General features: G+C 39.0%; 1 protein-coding gene across 2 annotated transcripts in view; it reads right to left on the bottom strand.

Moving 5' to 3' along the window:
* Dgki (diacylglycerol kinase iota) overlaps positions 1 to 25,054 on the bottom strand; it is a 428,083-nt gene that overhangs the window by 181,281 nt on the left and 221,748 nt on the right. For both annotated transcript variants that reach the window (XM_047561379.1, XM_047561380.1), the window contains 4 exons: positions 23,703 to 23,763; positions 8,991 to 9,104; positions 7,544 to 7,681; positions 4,515 to 4,593 (listed from right to left, as the gene is read on the bottom strand). In XM_047561379.1, the coding sequence (XP_047417335.1) occupies positions 4,515 to 4,593; positions 7,544 to 7,681; positions 8,991 to 9,104; positions 23,703 to 23,763 (392 nt within the window). The remainder of the gene's footprint in view (positions 1 to 4,514; positions 4,594 to 7,543; positions 7,682 to 8,990; positions 9,105 to 23,702; positions 23,764 to 25,054) is intronic.

The raw sequence follows: 25,054 nt of genomic DNA, 5'->3' as shown, positions 1-25,054 counted from the left end.
TACTTATTCAATTTTAAGACTTCAGTTCAATGCCTCCATAACCTATGCCTCTGTGACATCACCATCCTAGATTCAAATTAAATACACTAAAAAATCTTTCCTTCTTGCCAGCATCATCCCCTCTTAAAGACAAATATTTCTAGGAATATTATTGTCATTTTTCTAATACCATAAAAATGTTATTGTGTATTAATTGCTCATCTAACCCATCCCTAGGAGAAACTCCTTGTCTCTCTGTACTGTTCTCTCCTGTCTGAAAATGCTCTCACCCACTTTGCTTCTTGTCTATATCACACTCTTTTTTTTTTTTTTTTTCTAATCTCCTGGTCATATTTCCACCTACACTTAATAGAAATTTACGCCATACTCGTTCTCTGCCAACAGTCCTGCTGAACTCCCATATTATTTGTGATCTATATAACTAACGTTGCCTTCACTATATTTTACCTTCTACTGCTATTTGTCTTTTATCAATGGGAGCTATTCTCCAATCGAATGTTCTATCACTGCAACAAACACTTATTGAGATAGCCACTGGGCTGTGACCGGAAATAGGAAAATAAAGATGTGGCCTTTTCCCCCCATGGAATTTAGAGTGGAGGTGACAGATCTAAAAATGGAAAGTAAAACAAAATCTTATACTGTGGATGATACCTATTGTGAGATGAGGGGGTAGAGTGACCAGGAAAGTGTTCCAGAGGGAGGTGGGCTTGAATCTTGAATGACAAGTGGGTGACACACAGAAGCTCAAGATGGAAGAGAAGGCTTCCAGACGGAGACTGCAGGCAGTGAGTTTCTCAAGGGCACACTGTACGTGTGCTTCAGTGCCTAGACAAGAGACTTGCAGTGTGTCCCTTAGAGTGACAACAGTGAAGGGATTTAGCAAACCACGGCAAGGAACACTTTTTTAGAAAAATCCGTCAGTTTTCTATGATCTGAGTCATAAAACATTTATGATCCTTTGAAAGGTGCTGATCTGCAAGTCTGTACATTCAGTGAAAATAGTAAATCCTAAATCAAATTTAAATACTGCCTCCACCAGAGACATAATTGCATTTCCTTGACCTTGCAGCATAAGGTTCAACTCCTCTGAATAATAATATCAATGAGGCAGTAAAATGCAAATATCCCATCTCAGACTAGAAGTTTGATGTGTTTAATATCCATGCCCAAAAAGTGACAATCTCATTCACAAGGTTGACAAAGTGAGACCTAACTTTGTCACTGATAACCATAATCATTGTTAACAAGGTTAAACATTAATAGATTGGAATATTTTCAATATACTCCCTCAAGCACTGTGATAATGCAATAATGATGAAAGTACTGGGAAATACTCCAAGTGGCAATTAAATGATCAATCCTATCACATCTCCAAATTCTGTTCCATACTGTTGCACTTTTTGATACTTGAGTAACACAAGTTCAACCTTGAGTGCTTTAGTCACTATGAGAATAAACATCTCTGTTTCCAACTAAATGAAGTATACTTTCTTTGTTATCAAATATAAAAACCCAAATTGTCAAACATTTGCTGCCTTTATAAACAAAGTCAAACAAAATGTTAAGACTTCCTTACTCCCTGCTTGACTTTCTGCTGGCAATTCTAAAAGCATTTGCACAGTAATGACACCAATAAACTGTTTCAAAATAAATGTCACTTTAATTGTTCCTTCTAAAAGAAATGCAATATAGTAAGTTATGCTAAGAACTGTCCATTTGATGGGCTGTTTTCTTATCTATGCCAAAAATTCTTTCTGCAGTTACATTTTTTAAAATTCTGCCTTCATGAGACTTGTATTTATAAACCACTGCATTTAGACAGATTGGCATAGTTCCCAGTTTAAAATACTGTATTCTTGACTAATAACTAATAGGTTATTTTATCTAAGCTCATTTTTTTTTCAAAATTGCTCTCCTGAGACTTGAATCACCCTTCAGGTATTTTATAGCAAATTATACAAGTTTTATCATCAAGCCTTAAATTGTGAGTGACTATGTCTGAGAACAGTTTGAAGTCTCATTGATTAGTAGTCTTTGGGAACAGCTGCTCACACCGTACCAACAAGAAAGAATCATCCCCACCCCTATTGAAAATGTGGCCTTACTTATCTTTTTTTTTCTTCTACAGCTTAACTTAAGATTTCTTGACTGACCAGATAAAAATATGGGGCAATCCGAATGAGAAGAAATCAGTTTAAAAGCTAGTTTTAGCAATTATACTTTTCATGCAAATATAATTATTTTTATTTAATGTAAATACTATTGATACTAATCAACACTGAGATGTCTGATATTTAGAGTATCAACAAAATTTAGTTCTATTATTTTATGGACATTTATTCACCATCCCTATCTCATCTTCATGAATATTTTATCTATTATTCTCAGTCAAAAAAATTCTCCTTTATCAGCCTCTTTGTAGCTGGTTTTACTCAAAGGCTCTGGTTTGCATATAGAAAAAATGCTTGCAATTCAATTTCATACCACATTAAAACACTTACACTAAGTGTTAGCATTAAATTATTCAAAGATTAATGCTTGGAATCCTTTAGTCAATAGTTTTTTAATCACATTCATTTAAATTATGTTTATATATATGTACATACACGTACACACACAATTGCATATTCTACTTTAAAATTAAATAGTCCCATAGCTTAAAATATGAAGAAAAACACTACTTTCTCCCAAAGAATTCTCTTATAAATCTGGTTTTTCCACTTGTTGTCACCCCCCCATCTCCTTTCACTTTAAGCATAGAAATTCCATCAAAATACAAAAAAAGTATATCATTAGGATACCTTTCAGAATAATTAGACTAAGTATTAGACTCACCTAAATGAGCTCATTGTGGGCCACTTACTCATTTAGATTTCTTTTCATGCCAGGAGGCCTATTTTGGGAAATTCATGTTCTAGTGAAAACTGTGTTATTTTTGTATGTATTGTTAAGGAACTTGGGAATCATATTAAGAAGCCTGGGTCCAGTCTCATAAAGAATATGAAATGAAAAAATGGGCTAAGAAATAAAAAATGAATTGTCCCATTTACTTCCCAAATGAACTCTCCACAAACAAAGGAAGAACAATAGGTCATAATGTGGCCTAACATAGACCCCTCTTACTACTGCATCTCCAGGACTTGTCCATGGCAGGGATGTGGGAGGGTAATGGTGTTTCTGATTTGGGATATTTGAGGTTCTTTCATCAAACATCCTTTCTGACTGTGATTTTCCAGTTAACCAGAGAAGACCAAACTCTGGCTCACTCTCCAAGCAGTATCACTGTTTCCTGGCATATATAGAATATGACCTCTAAAGAGACTCTCCCCTCATTGCCTCATGAAACCAGAAAAGTCAAGGTCTACCAAAATGCCTGAATTCTGTAAGGGACCTTCTAGACCTGTACTTTGACTGTATTTTGTATTCTAACAGTCTGAATCCTACAGCTCCACCCTGAACACTTTAGTGCCTAAGTGCATGATCAGAATTTTCTCTACCTTATTGCCAGAATGTGAAGTTTTCAATTCTAGCTTTTAGGACTCTGCATTTCAAATTCTATGGTTTAAAAAACCACTTGAGCTCTGCAGAACCTGGAGGAAAAGAAGTAGAGTAATTCCTCATGTATGACTTCCACCACCCAAGTTTCTGAACAAGGTACACTGCTACCTATATCCTGGTATTATTTTGGTTATCTATAAATATATTTACAAGTAACTAGGTATCAACATTAAGCCATAGGTAAATATATAGTTACATTCATAGGAAGAGAGAAAGAGATTGACGGAGATCAAGAGAATAAATAAGAGATTATTTGAGGCTACCAAGCATATAGAGAAACCCTAAACTTTCTCAGTTCTGAATAGCTTAGGAAAATTTGAATGAAATATTTTCATCACGTTTCATTATTTCACTTTACTTCTCTCTCAAAACTTGTTCTGTTTCCCGTAGTCTTAACCCCATCTTTTTTAGTACTTGAAATGGCCACTCTCCCTCATGCACACCTGACTCTTGCACTGGGGATCCCCTACCCTTCTCCCTAATTCAATCATCACCCACTCTTTGTTGTAACCCATGCTGTGGACAACCCCTGTAGTGTTGGAACATGCCTGCTGCTTCCTTCTTGTGGGTTTTGCTATCATCTTTCAATGGCTCTGGTAATGAAGTGTCGAGCTTCAATCATGGTGGTTTGTGAGGCTGTGGGTATCCTCATGACTTGGGTGGAATCATCTCTCTCCAAAATTTCCAAAGTTAAAAGTTAACAGTCCTGAGAGCTGGAAGGTACCTCTAGTCCTATACTTTAGAATCTCTGAGACCCCAAACAATTAGGTCTCAGGGCCCCACTTGCAGCAACTTCCCATCAGGGCTGGCTCCCAGGGTCATCATGAAGGTTGAAATGGAACAACACTGAAGCACACTGCAAACACGTAAATGATACGCAAACAAAAGGGAACATGCAAAACACCTGCTGGAAACTTCCTCCCTGGGAGATGGAAATGGGACGTTGTCCTCACCTCTGGATTCATGGAACTCCAGTGTGACGTGAGCATCGAATCCAAGGCTGAAGTAATTGTTGAAAACATTCAGAGGAAGCTGCAATGATAAACAAAGGCAGAGGTAAACTGTACGGAGCTGGCTAGAAACAGAAAATAAAACCTAATGCCAGTCACCTATGACTGGGGTCAGTCCCTTGGGAGAGATCAGCCACAACCCAAGGCAGAGGGTATTAATGTAGAAGGAATAGGGTTCTTGAATTAATTTCTTCATGAAAGCCCAAATCAAGTAACTAACTGAAGAGTTACAAATAATAGAGGAAATAAGAATTACAGATATCAATTATTAAATAAAAACCACTCTCATATATGTTGCAATGACTAAAACTTGTTAATCTAAGGGTATACGTCTGTAATAGCTATAAAGATCAATTCACTAAGCAAACTTAGAAAGTCAATTCAATTGTAAGAATTATGTCTAACCTACCTAATCAGTGGATACACTTTTTTCAAGAGTTCATATTCAGCATGTGAATATTATAACTTAAAATAAACAATATGTAATTTTATACCCTACTTTAAGAAGTAGTTCTTATGACAAAATTCATAAAAGAAATAAGGCACTGAAAACTATTCAGGTATTGCTGATATAGAGGGAAGATAAACTAAAGTCCAAGTGTGTGTGATACATATGTATGTGATACATGTATATGATATGCATATACATATATATATACATATATATACACACACCAGCAAAATTCAGAATTCCACTTAATTTATTAAGCCTGTATCTTTGTGATGACTGAAATCTGCAAATACCCACACACAGACACACATTAGCTTAACTTTCCTGCCCACAGTCTTTTGGGTTCCTCACTACTCCTGCTTCAAGTTGATAGAGCCTAAAACCCTAAAATTGTAAAATCTATGTCATTTTAAAACTTTGGTTCAGTGTTAGAACAAGTAGAAATGCAAGATGGGAAACTAGAAGATAAACATTAAAGTAAATAAAGAGAGATCAAGTTGACAGATAATTTCAGGGTTCAAACTGAACTGCACCTCTCTGATATCAGCAGTAAATGCCTTAACCCTCAACGTTTCAAAAGTAAGCTTATCACAGTGCTTCACAGGTCCCATGAATAGCAAGATTTTATGTTTGACTACTAGGAGGACTTTTCCTCTTGAGGGGAAAACAAAATAAGAGAGAGAGAGCAAGATAGATACCAATACAGAAAGAAAGACATTGGATTCCCTGAGTCTCTAATGGAAGTAAGGAAGGACCCCACATGCAAGTCCCTTAATCTGAGCCTGTAATGGTCCAGAGGCTAACAAAGTCCCTAGAAATGGTTTTAACTAACCGGAGAGCCAAGGGGGAAATTACACACATAGAACAATGCCAAAATCATGTCTGCCTCTCCCAGCTTCGCATTTGAGAATGTCCAGTTCCTGTACTTAAAATATCAGTCCTTAGTGAAGACAGCCTGGCAATTCTGCCAAAAGCACACACATGTTCTCCTCCTCTGCCATTTATGTTCTTTTGGCTACAATTCTAACCCATGTCTTAGTCTCCACTGATAGTTAAGGAAAACATCTGGTCACAATTCCCTAAATAATGTCCCAATTTAGCTTGTTTTTAAGCTATTCACATTTTCCAGGAAAATGTGCCTCAATTTTCCTACACATCTCCTCAAAACTCAATTTTCAAAACCCTTTAATTATCAGGACTGACGTTCCCTGGCTACATGGAGAAGTCTTTCCATTTCTTAAGTTGTTGGGAAGAGAATTAAGTGTGGACTTCTATTATAGGCCAAACTATTCCAAGTTTGGTAGAAGGACCTTAAATTTTTCATGTGGTAACTCTCCTTACTACTTTAGCTGTTTTCTATCCAATTTCTATAAGTTCAAATAAATATGTCAGTTAAAGTTATTACATCCCTTGTTATTACATCATTATATTATAAACTCAATTCTACATTATGAACTCAGCTTAGCTAAAACCTCCTATACATAAGGAATATTTGATTCAACTGAACAATCAGGGTATTTATTAGAAACTTTATTAATTACAGAATCACAGTTTAGGTGAAAAAACTAAGAAGACAAGGTAAAATATGTTTTAACCAAATAAGAAACTGGACAGCACCTATTGCAATTGGTCAGGATCATGGCACTACTAAATAAATGGACTTTGGCTTGGCCTGAATCATGTGGGGTTCAGTGTATTTTAGCTGAAAGATCCATTAAATAGTGGTCATGCTATTTAAAGTGTAGATACCTGGGACTTATCCCCACATTTAGTTCATCAGAATGCCTGGAGAGTGAGCTATGAAATCTTCCCTCTAACATGCACACCTGGGGATTCTTGCACATACAAAAGTCTGAAAATACTATTGTAGAAGACAGTGGAAAGTATCATGGAGAGAGCATCTTTTCAGCAACCCACAAAATCTAACAGAAATTGAGGCCAGAACTCAGAACCAGATGTTCCAGGAAAACTGTACAATAGCCCATCTATAACTATAGGCCTTTGGTTTGGCTTGAAATAAAAGCTCAGTGACTAGAAGAATACACTAAGGGAAAGCATTTATTTAGGCATCTTCAATTCCCAAGCAGGTGAAGAAATTGGCTTAGTTGAAACCTCCTACACATAAAGGATATTTGATACCAGGCCAGACATCTCAGGTTTTCTTTCTGTTGAAAGACCATATGCTTGATGCTTTGGAACACATACATATTCCATCTTCTCATAAGTTGTTTACAATTAATTTGGATGATTAAAATAGGGGATACATGCCTCGCCAGTGTGAAAGGTAAAGACAGAGAACTGCTCCCTGATCTTTGGACGCAACTATGAAATCTGAGTCTTTAGAGCAGTCCCATGGGGCAGGATGGGGGTGGTGTTCTTACGCTCACAGCCCCAGGAGCCACCCACTCAAATGCTGCCCTGTTCTAGGGAGGAACCAGCCCAGGACTCTACAGTCGGGTGTTTCCTGTGGCTTAGGAAGATGCTCCGGGCCTCCTTTCTGCTGAAGGAAGAATTCTCTAACCTTGCACACGCCATCTTCAAGCTCTTCCGGAGGCAAGTCCGGGTTCCTTTCCACATGGAGGTTCCAGCGATCCAGCTGGACAATTGTCCCATCTTCTACTTGGCATAGGATCTTAGAGACAGGCTCATCCGTGTAACCCTGAGGACAGAAGCAGAGAAGACACCCATTGCTGTGGGGAGTGAAGCAACGCATCCGATGCTACAGCACTCAAAGAAGGGCCCTTCCACTACCGCTCTGCTTATGTTGTTGTTATGGAGCCTGGAAGAGCATGCTGCTTTCCTCTGGGTACTCAGAACACCAGGCAACACCTACAGGCAAGGGACACAAGACACTCACTCTCACTGGTTTAAGCCGAGGAATAATTTTTCCCAGTACCAAGAACCGGCAGTCACTGGTGGGCATTGAGGGTCATGCTGGATGGTTGCTTTTATTGGAGTAAAAAATAGGACTTTCATGCCTCTCACTAGAGACATTTGGGGGTGCACAGAACAAATGTATATAGAAAAGGGCAGAAGAAGCAAGGCAGAATGCCTATCATCCAGTTTCTCCTACTATCATTCTACCTCTGTGGCTCCTCTGACCTTGTTTTAGGACACCATCCTTCTGTGACCTGAGGCAAATCAGACTGAGGAGCCTGTTAGGGAGCTCCTCACTCCTTGTGGATCCTTTATTGACAGTGTGATTATTAACAGCTGAATCATTAATTAGGATGTGAGACATGAGCCCTGATAATCCCTTAATTGCTGCATGTGGATCTATTTATTTACATATCACTAACGAAAAATCATAGCAAAACAAAATTCTATAAAAGGTTAATGCACCCAAAGGCCAGATTAATATCTGCTGAAGATCATTTTCATATGAGATGGAGACTCATGTGGGCAGATAAAAGGTGAATAAGGATACATATGTTAGTCTCTTGTGCCTTCTTAGTACTAATCAATCAATCGATAGGATGGCCATCTTAGTGCCTTAAGATGCCCCATAGTGGGAAGGATAGTCGGATACCTGTATAGCCAAAGTCATGATAACACTGATCAGAAAAACCCCATGCTCAAAAAAGACATAAGGTAAGGATTTCACTCCCAAAATTTAGGAGTGAAACCATATTTTTTTATTCTGAGGGTAGGATTAATTCAAATTTGCGAAGACCGATCCCCAATTATGTCCTAGTGGGTACCTCCAAATACCCCATGCCTGTGTAGTAACCACATATTTTTCTCATTTTAAACTTTCCCTTCCCTCTAACTGATGATGATGTTAAGTTTAAACTGAAGAAGCTACCAAATAAAATCAGGGTTCACCCGCACTTTGACTCCCATTTCTAACTCATCTCTTGGGCACCAAGCATCCTGCCTCCCTCTAAGAACCTTCCCTGAGCATGTCTGTGACCCAGGGGTGCCATCTGCTCCTTGTGGTAGGGGCAGCCTCTGAGATTGATGCTTACCCCGCCCCAGTTGAGAGTTCGAGCCAGATCATTTCCAGTCCCCAGAGGAAGGACCCCAACAGGAGGCTGGGGGCTCAGCTGCAGCTCATCCAGGATAGAAAGGATCCAGCCCACCTACAGACACATCGGGGGCCAGAAGAAAGAAAAGAAAGATAAATAAGTTACAAAGAAGACAGTTTGAGGGGAGACTGTACAGAACTGAACCAAATGGTTGCTGAGGTTTTATTTCTCTTTAAAACACATGTTTAAGCCAATATGTAGGGGACAGAAAGACCACGTATCTCAGGCAGTTTCAAAAAGGTAAGCTCCTTCATAGGAAAAGGACCATGCTTTATCACATAAGCAAAACTAGACCCATTCATCTGTGTGTTTAGCTAGAGATATACTCTAAAATTTAGGAAAGTTGAAGATTCAGGGAGGTACTCTAATAGGGCACAGGAGAACTGACTGAACTTCAATTCTGACTCACACTCGCTGTACAACCTTGATTAAATTATTTAACTTCACTGAGACTTGTTTACCTATTTTGGAATGGAATAATAATACCTACCTCGCAGGATAGTTTGGAGATTAAACTAAAATGTGTATAAAGCCCTAAATATGGTCCAGGGCCTGTGGAAGTACTTGTTATATGGTTGCCCTCCTAAGCATTGGAAATTAATGTTTTTTTCCTAAATATCCACATAGTCTCCTTAATGAAACATTATGAAAAGATAATTATGGGTGGACCTAGTATCTATTATAAGTTTAGGTAGAAAAGAGATACTTATATACTAGAATCATATACTCTGTTTAATCTTTTCCTAAGATAAATAATACTTAGTTTGTGGTCTTATTATAACCATTTAGAAAAATTACCCAAAACCTGGAAAAGAGCAAAAAGGAACCTGCATATCTTTACAATGTCATACAAGAATAGTGTTTCACAGGCCTACCTAAAGAATTTGATAACTGTAGGTTAACATGGTAGAAATGCAAATGTCAAGAAGAGAAGATTAAAGGTTAAGGTTTTATTCCCCCTATGACATTAACCAATTTGTCTCAAGTGTAGGAACACAATGTGGTATGAACTACACAATTCTTCTCTAATTCTCTAAGTCAGCTTTATCATTTTACTGGTTCCCTCATTACAGAGTCAAATAAATTTGACAGGTATTCATTCCATATTTGTATGAGAGTCATATTTTCTTAAGACAGTCATAGTACAGTTAATGAACACTATTACAGTAAAACACAGGACTACACAGTTGAAAGAAAGAGAGAACTGAGTTAGGCTAAGGTAGATTGTTATTCTCAATAACAAGAACATGGCATACTTGATGGTTTCCTAGGTCCTATGCCTGAGAAGAATCCTTTAATGAGTTGTATTATTAAATTTCAAAATGCTCAATAGCTGTAATTTTCATTCCCATTTAATGGATAAGGAAATTGAGACTAGGAAGTTTAAATGATCTCTTTAATATTACAATGTTTATGCAGTAGAGATGGCATTCAAAATTAGGTCTGATCAACACCAACGACCAACCTCCTCACTACAATGTAGAGAGTCTTCAAATAAAGAACCAAGCCCAGTTCAGGATATGGCCTGAGTGTCCCAGAGGCAATGGCCTGTGATTTTGGTCTCTTTGGAGCTAGGGAAACCTTAGAAACTGCTGAATTAAATTCAGTTAGCATGCAGATTTATCCTCGGAGGTGCAGAGAGATCACATAATTTTTTGACCGAATAAAACAGCAGAATCAGAGCAGTATCACCTCTCTTGACTTCCATCTAAAATCCTTTCGCCTTCATAAGATTCCTTCCCAGGATGTAAGCCTCGCCTGTCTACCCATAAAGTCTAAGAATGTGTTCACCTTCTGAAAAGACACACCACGACATTCACCCAACGAGGCACACCGAAAACGTAGGTAAAAATCTCAATCTACGAAATGTCAGAAAGGTCATCCATTCCTCCAAACTGGATAATTAACTCCTAGACAATTCATTAGATTTTGGACCCCAGGGCTTCTTTAGCTCTTTCTTTGCACACAGTACCACCAAAGCTTGCTGTGAAAGAAAAAGAAAACAAAAACACCAGATGCTAAATTAGTTCTGATCACTGTGCTAGACACTCTTTCTATGCTGTTGAAAGTAGAGCCAAACACAGGAAAAGCCAAATACCTCTAACAAACTACTAGGAGAAAGTTTAAAGGTCATTAGAAAGAACAAAATGCTCAGAAAGCCCAACCATCAGGGATCACTGATTGCAGACACAAAGAGCTCCAAGGAGAACCAGACATGCAGACATGCAATGGAACTCAGCAGACATCTAATTCCACATCCCATCCAGGAAGGAAAGAGAAAGTCTTCTCCTCAAAACTTCTCAGAGAGATGATCATTCAACCTCCCCTTTTTGATTTGAGCCTACTTTAAGCAGATTTAAATTAGAATTTTTTGCTTATGTTTTGTTAAAAATCTCTTTTCTTGGCAAAGATATTGCTATGAGTTTACGCTTTCGACACCTGGTTCCATTCTAGACACAGCAGTGACACAGAAAAGACAACACAAACAAAGGATAGAGGGCGGCTGGGGACATGTTCCCTTGTCTTCCTTGGTCAGAAACCAACAAAACACAAAGTGGCAAAGCTGAGGTGAAGGCTTGCAGCAACCTGACTCCTGGTCCTGCAAGGAGCAAAGTCTGTTTCTCAACAGTGAGGAATAAAATAAACCTCCTGCCAGTGGGAAGCTGAGCTGGCACGAGGCTTCGTCTTGGCAAGGAAGAAGAGATGTGGGACAAAGAACGTGAATGGCCCCTGTCCGAGGGCACGGTCCCTAGAACCAGGAGAACTCTTGCATCTGGAAGCAGCGGAAAGAGCCTGTCTCCGGTTGTTACTTGGCCCAGTTTCCCACAAGCTCACTGAGGTACCCCCACCATCATCCTGGGGGTGGGAGACTTAGTCACCCACAGGAAACCCGGCTCTGGTTTGAAAGTTCTGGAAATAATTCGAAACTGCCTGAAAGGGGTAGTGAAGTGATACAGAGATAGAAAAGCAAAAAATCAAACAACTCCCTCTGAAGATGAGCCAACAAAGAAAAATTCTAAATCACAGGAGGAATGCTAATTCTAAAGTGGAAGAGGATTCATTTACTGCAAATTCAAAAAGTACAAAGGACTTTGAAAAGTTTCCCATAACTTCCTTGACCCGATGCTGTTCTCTTCGAGAGACCTCTGACTGGATATGGCTCCACCCTCATCCAGACCTTCGAGGCTCTGCTCTTATCTGCTTTCTCAGGGGGGTTGTCAAGAATCCTGGTGATACTGCACTAGGCCCTGAGGGCTCCGTGGATCTCTCACCCTCTCCTCTCTTCCTACACTTGGCCTACACAGCCAAGGAGAGGGTAGCGTTGATTTGAATGTAAAGGTGTTTTGCTTTACAAAGTGGAAAAACATTTTCTATCTTCATTTTGCAGAAGCCAAGTGATCAAGCGTTCAATCCTTCCCTGTTTACAAGCAGACCATCTTGTCTTCCACCATTATCAAGCGCCTCATGCCTTCCTTTTGTGGCACAGATTTTTTTTCTTGATATTCTTTCAAGACCAACCCAAGTTAGGCTGATACTCCTCTGGCTGAGGTGGGTCTCTCTGTCCTCGGCTCAGCCCTGAAGAGTTTTCTTTTCTGACAGCTACATCATTACTGCTCAGGAAGAGCATCCTCAGAAGGCAGCGTCGCACAGGGCAGTGGGGCACAGGACACCATGAGTCCCGCTGGGACCACAGCCCCGCTCCACCACGGACTGGCTGGGTAGTCACTTACTCTGTTTCTCCCTCATCCTTGAAACAAGAATAGTAATAGTACCTGCATCTTGGTGTTATTTTACCAATTAAGAAATGTGTCGATGTGGCTTAGCCTGTGCCTCACACGAAGAGGAAATGTTCAATGAACATTAGCTACTATGATTCACCTATATTTTTCTTCCTTCATCAATAAAGATCATTTCCTAGAAGTAAAATGCATATTTCCTTTCACTCTACTTAAAGAAAAACAGCCCTAAGTTTTCAAATCAGTCCCACTTCATCTGCCATCAGCAGCTTTTCTTTGGAAGACTATGAAGAACTGTCAAAACCAAGCTGCCCTGCACTACAAGGGACACAAAGAAGAGATGAACAGGAATACACCTACAATAGCAGGAGACATAAAGGAGCTCGGGTCATAATCTGTGTCTTTGCCCTTACGAGAGCAAAACTTTAAAAAAGACCTCAGGTTCCAAAGACATTATTGAGGTTCTGCTTTCATGTCATCAGCAACCTGTTCTTACTGGAATTCCAGACTGCCAACTGCAGGCTTGTGGGCAGCTGCTCCTTTTGCCAGGGTTTTACCATCCCAAATTACCTCCCCCAGTTCACCTTTCAATTAAATCATTTAATTGGTTGCAACACATGGCACCTGGCATATTTTTCACCAGAACTGAAGAAAGTTATCTGGATTGGCCAAATTATTTTCCAGCTTGCAGAATTCTTTTCTTACTTCATTAAGAAAAGCAAGGCTGACAGATTGAGAACACCAGGCCCTCCGCCTCGGCCCTGAGCAGTCATGCCGCAGCAGCTGGCCTATGCTGCCACCACCTGTCCGTTTTCAGCTTGAGCAAAATTTTGAGCAATGTTTTCTTCTTCACTATACCAACACGAGACGTGGCTGAGGGATGCAGATGACAGTGGACCAGCATTTACTCCTGAAAGAACAGATGCGTGTTGCACTGTATGGTGGCGTACACAGTAGAAAAGTAAAGGACACTCACACTGAGAAACCAAAGGAGAACAAGAGCAACATTCCCAACTCCAAAAGAAAATCAGGACACAACCTTGGCCCCTTCCACAGCCAGCCCTGCATCTCATGGGTTCTGCATCTGAGGAGTCAACAAACCGTGGCTGGTCGTTATTCCCTAAACAATACAATAACGACCATGGACAGAGTACTTAAATCGTATTGGAAGTTAAAAGTAGTATAGGGAAGATGTCAAGTGTATGGGAAGTTCCATGTAAATACTATGCCATTTTATACAAGGGACTTGAGTGTCTATGGAGCTGGGAACAGATGGGATTTCTGGAACCAATTCCCACTGGATACCAAAGGATGGAGGGCTAACCTGCCATTCTTCCTTCTGATATTCTAATTTATGCACTCAATAGTTTACAGAGTTGCACCTTATAGAAATATGTATTATATTAACCAAAAAGAATGCAAGAAAATTTAAAGGTATGTGGTTTTTTTTTTTTTTTTTTGAAACAGAATGTAGATTTGGGACATTCATTGGTTCACTCACAACAAATACATACCGAGAATACACCTTGTGCTTGCTCATGAGAAAAGAGGGGATCTAGGTAGGCTGAGGCTGAGTGAGTGGAAAGGGGCTTAGGATGGTCTGCTTATTCCTCTCAAGTAAGGAAAATCATAATTCTTTCCATGCTGTGGCTGTGGAAAGCCAGGGTACAGGAGTGCCTTACCATTTATGATGTCTGCTAATCTAGGGAAGCCAAATGAGCAAGAAATAAGCAAGAAGAGCAGATGCCTAAAACCAATTTAATCCAGACCTTTAACGAGAAGTCATAATTGTTAAAAGTGGACTTTGTTCCAAAATAAGGCAGAATTTCTACATATTAAATAATGCTTTGTATAGTAACACTAATATGGTGAAGGGTTAATATATTCTCATCATAATCAGTCAAAAACATTCCATCTCAGATTCTTCCCTGAGTCTTGTCACCACACTGGCAGAATTCTGACAGCGTCAGCAGTGACAGATAGGCTCACTAACGAAGGGCTGAATACCTCATGTCAAATATATAACTGACACTCTCGAGAATTATATTCTACTTGCCTACAGCCAGCAGGTTTTCTTCATGAATCTATTGGGCTGCCTCTTCTTTATATAAATTCTGCCTCCACAAAACTAAAAGTTTCATATTCTAAACAAATAAATCAAAATATATCAATCCCCATTCCATGATAAACATTTCAAAAACCACATCTGGTTTTCACAAAGCACCTCATTTTAACAAATGAAATGAAACCTGGGTTTTCATAAAGTATAAGATAAGCAAAGTTTGGATTCCAAGTAATTGGACAGCAGATGCCACTATGAAAGAAGTCATTGTTGGGAACTCTGCACCAATTCTAAGGGTAAATATGCTACTTTTACTTTAGGACTATCTATTGCAAGTGACGGGAGAGACCCAAGTGTAAACAACTAGCGCATCTGTCAGTTATATGGAAGGATGTGAAAACTGAAATTAGCACTTAGAACATAAAAAGAAATATTTAGCCTTGTGAAATTACCATCAATCATGGCATTTGATGAGAAGATGCTAGAAAAAACCAGATGAGAAAAGTAGAAGGAGATCCAGATTATCTATGAGTCACAGAGGGCACACAGGAGTTCATGGATGCTCATCACCATTACTGGAAATGGTCATTAGAAGTTCACTAGAACTGCTACAAGTCTCACTATAATTCTGGTTTTTTCCTAGACATGCTGTTGAAACCGCTTTCTTGAAGTCACCAGTTATTCCATAGTCTCCAATTTCGTATTAATGTTCAATCTCACCTTAAAAATTTAACCACTTCTTCCCTATTGAAACTCTTTCTCTGGTTTATTTTCTTGACAGAACACACTACTGGTTACCCTTCTATTTGCCTGTCTTTTCATTTTCTTTTCAGACTTCGGTTTGAGGTCCATAATTATGTGTTTCCAAGTGTTTGGACTTGATTCCCCTCCCTCTTTATCCTTTACACTGTGAAATCCCAAGTTTTTGAACACATCTAGTTGCAGAGAATGTCTCAATAGTACTCAACTTAATGCAGTGATTTCTACACATATCTGCTGAGCAGAGGAAAGAGAAGGAAAGAGGAGGAGAAGGGAAGGTCCAACGGGAGGTTCAGTGGAGATGGGGAGATTTAGAGGTGGAACAACCGATGCAGTGGTGAAGTCCACAATTTGGGGATCTAATAGATAGCTGGTGTGGATTTCAGCTAAGGAAGAGGAAGAACTATGAATTCTGAATGGCAGGCATATCCTCAACCTCTCTGTTGTCACTAGTTAGAGGATAAGGAGGTGAATGCTATATGCTGACATCACATAGCAAGGCAAGAAGGCGGCTGTAGTGCAGGTCTGCCCCTCACTGAAGACAACAAATCCAGGGAGTGGCAGAAGATCACAGTGTATTTACCCCTCGAGGATTTGTTTGGATGTCATTCTTTGAAAAGGAAGTTGGGAAAATTCTCCAATAGTATTTGGGCTTAGAAAATGATATCCAATAAGAAAAGAAAATAATATCCCAAGGTACGGCACTCTGGAATGCTGAGAGCTTCGAACTGAAGAACACCGGAAGGGCCTCAGAAGTAAGCAAGGTTTCTGTTTCTCTGACTTTCCCCTGGACTCCTGCCTCTCTTCCCCTCATTTTCTTCTACAGAAATCAGAATTCCTCTTTGCCAAGACAGGTCATAGAAACTAGAACCCTTTTCCCCCAAAGCAAGCCATACAGCCCAAAAATATTATTTTAATCTTCCCCACCTTCCTGGTTAGGAGCTGGCCATGAAAACATTCTCCTGCCTAACTTTCTAATCATAAGATCCTCATTCCCAAAGAGGTTCTGCCCTATACCTGGGAGGAAAGAACTCTACACAGAGGAGCGAAGAAGTATCTGAGCATATCACCCTCACTGGGCTCCTCTATCAGACCGTGACTATCAGATCAGACCCTTCATGTCCAATTATGTTTCTACCCAACTGTCCATTCTTCATTAAATATAAGCCTAAAAGCAAATCATTTTCCCTGGGATGTTGGGTTTTCAGCTAAAGGTTCCTAGGTCACTAAAGCTTTGATTAAACATGTTTGTTATGCTTATTTTTTTGTTAACCTATATTTTGTTACAGGAGTATCTGCCATGACACATGATGGGGAAGAAAGCAATCACACCCTTGTTGCCCCTACACTAGCTGAATATCTCACCGCAACACTGGAACCAATTGAAATTTAACTGGCATTCTGGGGGATAAAATTCCATGACCAAATACATTTTGGAAAACACTAAGTTAAAAAAAAAGTTGGGTTTTTCTTCTAGCTGTAAGACTTTATAATGAATTTCATGAAGTAGAAATTTGTATTATGAACCCTAAAGAGGAAAACACTATTTTCCCAACTGAAAAAAAAAATGTTTTTCCTCTTCACCAATATATTGAGAGACCAATGGTGTTGTGTTTTGCTCCAACTGCATTTGTTAGTATATGATGTGTATCTGAAGCCATATTATGTGTTTTTGTGCTATGAGAGGAACTTGTGAGATTTTGCAGCTACATTTGAGAATGAAACATTCTAATTAGGAAGATTAAAGAAAAACTAACGATAGCTAATAATACAAATGTAGGTCCTAATCCTAAAAAATCAAATTTCAAATCCAAAATAAAAAGGCACTGGACAGCACAAGCTCTAATGATTCTCACTTCTTTACCTCTGCTAAATATATCAACAAAAGTAGAGGCCAAATGAAGAAACTATTGAGACATAAATGGGGAAAACATACTCAAGATAGTAAGCTTCAACCCAATTCCATGTTTTCTTCACAAACGAACACAAATGGGACCAATGAGTAATCTCTCAGGCAAACCATCCTTTGTTTTGGTTATTCTGTTTTATTACAAATTATTACAAATGAATGGAGAGAGGCAGAGTAAGATGGCAACTAAGATCCTCCAGTGATTGGCTTCCACCAACATGCCAGTTTGAACAACTACTAATGCACCAAACGACCTTCACAAGAGCTAAGAATTCAGATAGAACCTGCAGTGCCTAGTTTTAGTAAAATAAAAACAAAAGATGCACTGAAGAAGGAAGGAAGGAGTTACCTACATCACCTCTCGCCCAACTCCAAGAAGTATATAAAAAGGTGCTTCCCATTTGGGGGAGGGAAAGGGAATGAAGCCCACACCTTGGACTTGAAACCCAGTTCCAGGCCCACCACAGCAAAGCCAAATGCTGACAGAACCCCACAAACACTACCCCCAGGTCAAAATCCTCAAGCTGAGCCACCAGAACTGCATCAGCCAAGCGGTTGACTGCCTCTGTCACCCTTCTTCCCAGCCTCGGCCAGCAGAGGGTGAAGCAAGACACCACCTTCTGGTAGGGCACAAAAGCCAGCACAAGAGCTCAGAGCTAGGCCCACCATGATGAGACCCAATACCAGGCAGAAACCCAAAGACCCATAACCAGGCTCAAGTTTGCAGATAGAGCCTGTAGACATGCTCTGACATCAAGTAGAGACCTATATGCCAGTGGGACAGACTCAAGTTTTGTCCTGCTTCATTGTCAGACTTGGAATATCCTATGGTACCCTTCACCAAGACCTCACAGAATCCTGTGCTGTGAGACTCAGGTGTGGCCCAGTTTAGCATCCACCTTGGTGGCCAGAGAACTGTTTCTACCACCCAATCTCCAACCTCAGGCAGTACAGTTGTCCCTAGGCCAGTGCTCACAGATATAGCCTCTAGATCTGCCCAAGAACTAGGCAGAGACCCATGCCTCATGGAACTATCTCATGTTTAGGCCTCTATCACTGCCCTATTGCAGTATGGTCCTGGGTGTCTCCCTGAGGGTTTATAGGTCCTTGCAGCTGGTCATGCACCATCTAAGCATTAGCTCTGGTAGCCAAGGGCCTACCTTCACATGCACTATCCCAATCTTGGGCAAAGTGGAGAACAAGACTCCATATGCTAAAGGGTAGGACAAAGGAGCCATGCTGGCACTTTGCCTTGGAAAGTGTCAGGCTGATGAAACCTAACAATGGGCAAATATTAACAGCTTCCATTCCCGTGCCAATGATGGAAGCGAGAGCCTCTGGAATAGCACAGGTATTGACAGAGACAGACAGCCCCAGTCCCTCAGACTTCTGTTAGGGTCAGCATCACCCACAGGTATGGCATACCTGGGGCTGGTCCCTCCCAACCAAAGGCCAGAGACTGTGAATGAGTCATCCAGTCCTACACCAACACAGGGAAAGGCTTGGGGGAATGGGCTCCCTCTTTATATAGTTCCCTGGTTTATGCTAAACAACACATCAGCTGCAGATTTGGAACAAACCTGGACCTGGTTCTCCCTCTAGTGTTGAAACAATGACAATACACTGACAGCATACTTGAAAAGATCCTGGACTTAGGGTGCCATCTACTGCTGAAATAACAGATGAGACTACAGGCTCAGGAAAAATAACTAGCCTACTTAGAATTTCTAGAAAGACAAAAACAATGCCAGGTTACAAAGACTGGAATATATACTTAATCCTCAAGCCCAGATGGCATCACACACCAAGCATTAAGAGTTTTCAAGAAGACATGACCTAACCTAATGGTCAAAATAAGATGCCAGAAACTAACCAGGTAGTAACCAGTGTGGGTAAACACTTAGATTCAGAATTTAAAATGGCATTTTCAAGGAACTTTAACCAGCTTTAAGAAAAGACAGAGAAATAATTCAGTACTCTAACAGATAAACGTAACAGATAGAAATGATTTAAACAAACAGGAATCTGTAAACTGAAAAATACACTAAGTGAAATTAAAAACACAGTAGTTTCACAAGGGCTTCATCAATCACATAATAGAACAAACTGAAGAAAGAATCATTGAACTCAAAGACAGTCTATTTGAAAATACAGGGTTAGAAGAGAAAAAAGGACAAGAAATGAAAAATGCCTTATAGAAACTTTGAAACAACACTGAAAGAGCAAATATTTGGGATATTGGAGTTCAAGAGGAACCTGAAACTGCCAAAGGGTACAAAGATTATTCAAAGAGGCAATAATGAAAACTTCTCAAACTCAGAAAAAGATACAAATATCCAATTAGGTTCAATTCATTCATGTCAATCCTAAGACAATATTATAATCAAACTCTCAAACATAAAAGATAAAGATTCTCAAGGCAGCAAGAGAAAAGAAATAAATAACTCTGAAGTGTGTCCCAATTCTCTTGACAGCAGACTTCTCAGCAGAAATCTTAAAAGCCAGGAGACATGGCATGAGATTTTCATAGTCCTAAAGAGGAAAACAAAAAACAAAAATAAACAAAAATCTTCAGCCAAGAATAATTTACCCAGCAAGCTATTCTTCAGAAATAAGGAAGAGATAAAGACATTTTCAGAGGGGGGGGGGGAAAGAAGGTCATGAACAAAATTACACCAATAAATTTGATAACCTGGAAGAAGTGGATAAGTTCCTAGACACATACACCCTACCAAGATTGAAGCATGAAGAAATTGAAAACCTGAACAGACCATTAACAAGTAATGAAATTGAGTCAGTAAAGAAAAGTTTCTCATCCAAGAACCCAGGATCACAGGACTTCACTACTGAGTTCTACCAAACATTTAAAGAATGAATACCAATCTCTCTTAAATTATTCCAAAAAGTCAAAGAGGAGGAAATTCTTTCAAACATATTCTATGAGGTCAGCATTATTCCAATACCAAAAATCAGACAAGAACAAAAGAAATGAAGAAAACTACCAGTCAGTCTCTTTGATTAACATAAATGTAAAAATATCCCAGATACTAGGAAACTGAATTCAACAATATATTAAAAAGAACATTCTTTTATACCATCAAGCGGTATCTACCCCAGGGATGCAGGGATGGTTCAATATATGCTAACCAAAAAACATGGCAATGATATCAATAGAATGAAAGACAGAAAGTTAAGATCATCCCAATACAGACAGAAAAGAAATTTAATAAAATTCAATATCCCTTTATGCTAAAAATGTGGAACAAATTTGGTATGTATCTAAACATCATATAGACAGTTGATAGTAAACCAAGAGTTAACATTATACTGAATGAAGACAAGCTAAAAGTCTTTTTACAAAATCTTGGAAAAGGCAAGGATGCCCACTTTCACCACTTTTATTAAAAATAGTTCTGGGAGTACTATTCAGAGAAATTAGGCAAATGAAAGAAGTAGAGGGCATCCAAATGGTAAAAGAGGAAACTGAACTGTCACTGTATGTAGATGACATGATATACTCCAAATAGGCCATCAGAATTATTTGAATTAATAAACAAAGATGACAAAAGTTGTAGGATACAAAACCAACACTGATAGTGAATTATCTGAAAGAGAAATCAAGAAGGCAATAGCATTTATAATAGTTATGAAAGTAAAATGCCTAGGAATAAATTTAACCACAGAGGTGACGGATCCCTACAATGAAAACTATAACAGAGTGATGAAAAGAATTGGAGAGAACATTTAAAAAGTGGAACTACACCCTCAGTTCATGGATTAGAAGAATCAATATTGTTAAAATGTCCATACTACTACCCAAAGCAATATACAGATGTAATGTAACTCTTAATCAAAATAACAGTGACATTTTTCACAGAACTAGGAAAAAAAAATCCTAAAATTTGTATGGAACCTTTAAAAAAACACAAATAGTCAAAGACATCATGAGTGAAAAGACTGAAACAGGAAGCATTGCACTACAAGGCTCGAGAAATCAAAAGAGGATGGCTCTGGCGTAACACCAGACTCATAGACCAATGCAATGGACTGGAGAGCCTAGAAGTAAACCCACACATCTGTAACCAAATAACCTTGTTTAAAAAAGAGTTCTAAGAATACACATTGGAGAAAGTACAGTCTTTTCATTAAAGGGTGCTGAGAAAACTGGGAATGCACACACAGAAGAATCAAACTAGACCTCCACTTCTCACCAATTTCAAAAATAAAGTAAAAATGGATTAAAGACTAAAATGTAAGACCTGGAAATAGGAAACTACTACAAATGTAAAAGAAACAAACACTTCAGGATGTTGAAAAGGGCAAGAATTTTTTTTTTTTTTTTTTTTGGACAAGATCTCAAAAGCATTAAAAGAAAAATTGAAAATAGGGATTCCATTGAACTAAAAAGGTTCTGCACAGGAAAGGAAAATGATCAGAGTGAAGAGACAGATGATGGAATGGGAAGAATATGTGCAAAACATCCATCTGACATGAAGGTTCACATCCAGAATATATAAGGAATGAGAAAACTCAATAGAAAGAAAACAAACACCTCAATTAAAAAACAGACAACAGACCTAACTAGACATTTCTAAAAGGAAGACTAATGATCATGAAAAAATATTCAACATTATAAATTATCAGGGAAATGTAAATCAAAGCCACAATGAAATAGTATTGCACCCCAGTAAAAATGGTCATTATAAAAAACAGATAACAAGTGCTGGTGAGGATGTGGATAAAAGGAAACCCTTGTGCACTGTTTGTGGTAAACTGGAATAGCCATTATTATGATTTAGATATGAGGTGTCCCCCAAAAGCTCATGTGTGACACAATGCAAGAACCATCAGAGGTAAAATGATCAGATTGCAAGAGTTGTAATTTAATCTGTGGATTAATCCACTAATATGGATTAACTGGATGGAACTGTAGGCAGATAGGGTGTAGAGACGACAGACTCTGGGGGCATGCCTTTGGAATTTATATTCTGTCCCTGGTGAGTGGAATGCTCCCTGACCCTCTGCTTCCTGGTGCATATCCTGAACTGCTTTCCTCCACCACATCCTTCTGCCATTATGCTCTTCCTCACCTTGGGCACAGAGCAATGGAGTTGGCTGTCTGTGGACTGAAACCTCTGAAACCATGAGCACCAAATAAACTTTTCCTCCTCTAAAATTGTTCCTGTTGGGACTTTTGGTTACAGCATCAAAATACTGACTAAAACAACCACTAGGGAAAACAATATTGAAGCTCCTCAAGAAATTAAAAACTGCCACAGGATTCAGCAATTCCACTTGTGAGTAGTTACCCAAAGGAAATGTAATCAGTATGGACCTCAGCAGGCAAATTCACTGCAGCACTGACCAACCTGAGACCCATCAACTGATGAATGGATAAAGAAAATACAGTAAATATACACCATGCAATACTCTCCAGTCATAAACAAATAATGAAATCCTGTTGTTTGCAGCAACGGGGATGGAACTGGAGATTATTACATTATGTTAAAGAAGCCAGGCATGGAAAGAAGAGTACCACATAATCATACTTGTGGGTAGAATCAAAACCAGTTTACCTCACAGGATCTGAGAGTAGAACTGTGGTAGCAAGAGGATAACGAAGGTAGTAAGAAGGGATGGAAAGTGATCAATGGGAATTAAGTCATAGTTAGGAGCAAGAAATTCTTGTGCTACTGCACAGCATGTGAATACAGATAACCATAATATACTGCATGTTTCAGAACCTTAGGAGAAAGAATTTTAATGTTTTCTCCATAAAGAAATAACTGATTGAAAGGATACGTACATATAACCCGATTTAAATATTATACTAGGTCTACACGTATCTCGTTTTAAAAAAAGAAAATAACTTAAAAATAATAAGTGCAAATCGATGTTTGTGTTTTTAAATGAATTTAACTGTCTACGTTTTCATTTCAGGGATATGCCTGTATCCTCACCTTGAAGGAGAGGTAGAGTATATTAGATGAGTGAAGAGACTTTAGAAAGGTCAAGTAGGCAACCATGAAGACAACAGCAAAGTCCTTTCTAAGCCTCAGGGCCTGCAACTCCCAGGAGAGACACATTCATCTTATGGGCTTGGGAGGACCAGAAAGGAAGAAAGAAAACAGTCACATGGAAAACAAGAACAAGGGAGAGAACTGGATTCTCTTTCAAGGACCTACCGTTCCATCCCCACCACAGGCCAGAATTCGCAGATTAGGTACCTTCCTATACAGCTCAAGCCTGCAGAGGAAACAGAAAGGAAAGTAAACAAAAGAACACAGTGCTGCGGGTAGCCAAAAGAAAGTACAGGACAGGACCAGGGAGGTGGCATCCCGGGGGAAAATGTGAAATCCCCAGGATGACAACCCCTCAAAACCAGTCCAGGTAACCACAGGGGACCTCGTCCAGCCACTGGAGCAGAGGCAGAAGCAAACAGGATGTTAAATGGCCAGTACTGAATGGGACTTAGGGGTGTTCTTATTTCTCATGCTTCCCATTATTGTGCCCACTCATATTGATTTTTTTTCTTTAGTTCTTGACTTTTTCTGTTTTTCTTTTCTCATGGTTCTCTTCTTTCTTAAAGAAAATCATCATTAATTTGGAAATGATAGCCCTTATATGTCTCCTTTTAAAGTTTTATTACATTACCCTTTCCTGAAATTACTTATTTTTAAACCCATATTCCCACTCTTAATTCTAGAAAGTTTTTTTTTTTTTTTAAGGAAACTGGAGATAATTTCTCCACTGTCATTGTGAACATACCTACAAGCCTATCACTCAACTAAATCACTCACAGCCCTCCTTACACTACATTCCCAGCCCAAGTAGGAAGATTTGTTGATTGTCCTACCCTGTGAATTTGCCTGCTGAGGTCAGATCATGTTCTCTTACCAGCTGCCTCTCCAGAAGATTCAGCGATGCTGCCACCGCTGACCATTTGCTAATTAAGTGAAGCTATTACTGACTCTGCTCTCGAAAACATTACCTGTTAAGTAAAATGATGTTTTCTTTTTCTGAACATATTTCCTGTCCTTTCATACTTTCCATGGTGACCTATAAAGCATCTACCTAAGGTCCAACTAAAGTGATAAAAATCTTAAGAAAAGTAAACAGATAAAAGGATAGAAGCCAGGGTAGTAGATTTATCTTAGCATAATCAAATACAAAAAAAAAAAAAAAAATACAGAAGTCTTAGAGCAAACTCTAGTGGCAAAGAAATGCATAGATTTGGGGAACCACAAATTTAAGCTTCATAGTTCATGTTCTCTTGCATGTTTAAAATATATAATCTATCCATTCATGCAGGAATACCATTTCTTTAGAAATCATCTGAGTTGACATCTCATTGCCTCTGATATTGCTACTTATTTAAGAAACTGGTATCCTTTCTTTTGTACTGTTTAATCAGATAACACCAGAACTATCTTAGTAGATGAATTTAAAGTAGGTAGTAAGAAAAGGCAAAAGTGTCCCTGCTCTTTGCCACCATGGACAATTACCTTCATCTAGTCTTAATTGTCAGCATTCTAAC

The sequence above is a fragment of the Sciurus carolinensis genome, chromosome 8, assembly GCF_902686445.1.
Source record: "Sciurus carolinensis chromosome 8, mSciCar1.2, whole genome shotgun sequence".
Classification (NCBI taxonomy): Eukaryota; Metazoa; Chordata; class Mammalia; order Rodentia; family Sciuridae; genus Sciurus; species Sciurus carolinensis.
Note: the sequence above shows the minus strand (reverse complement) of the source record. Positions and strands in the feature narration are given on the sequence as shown.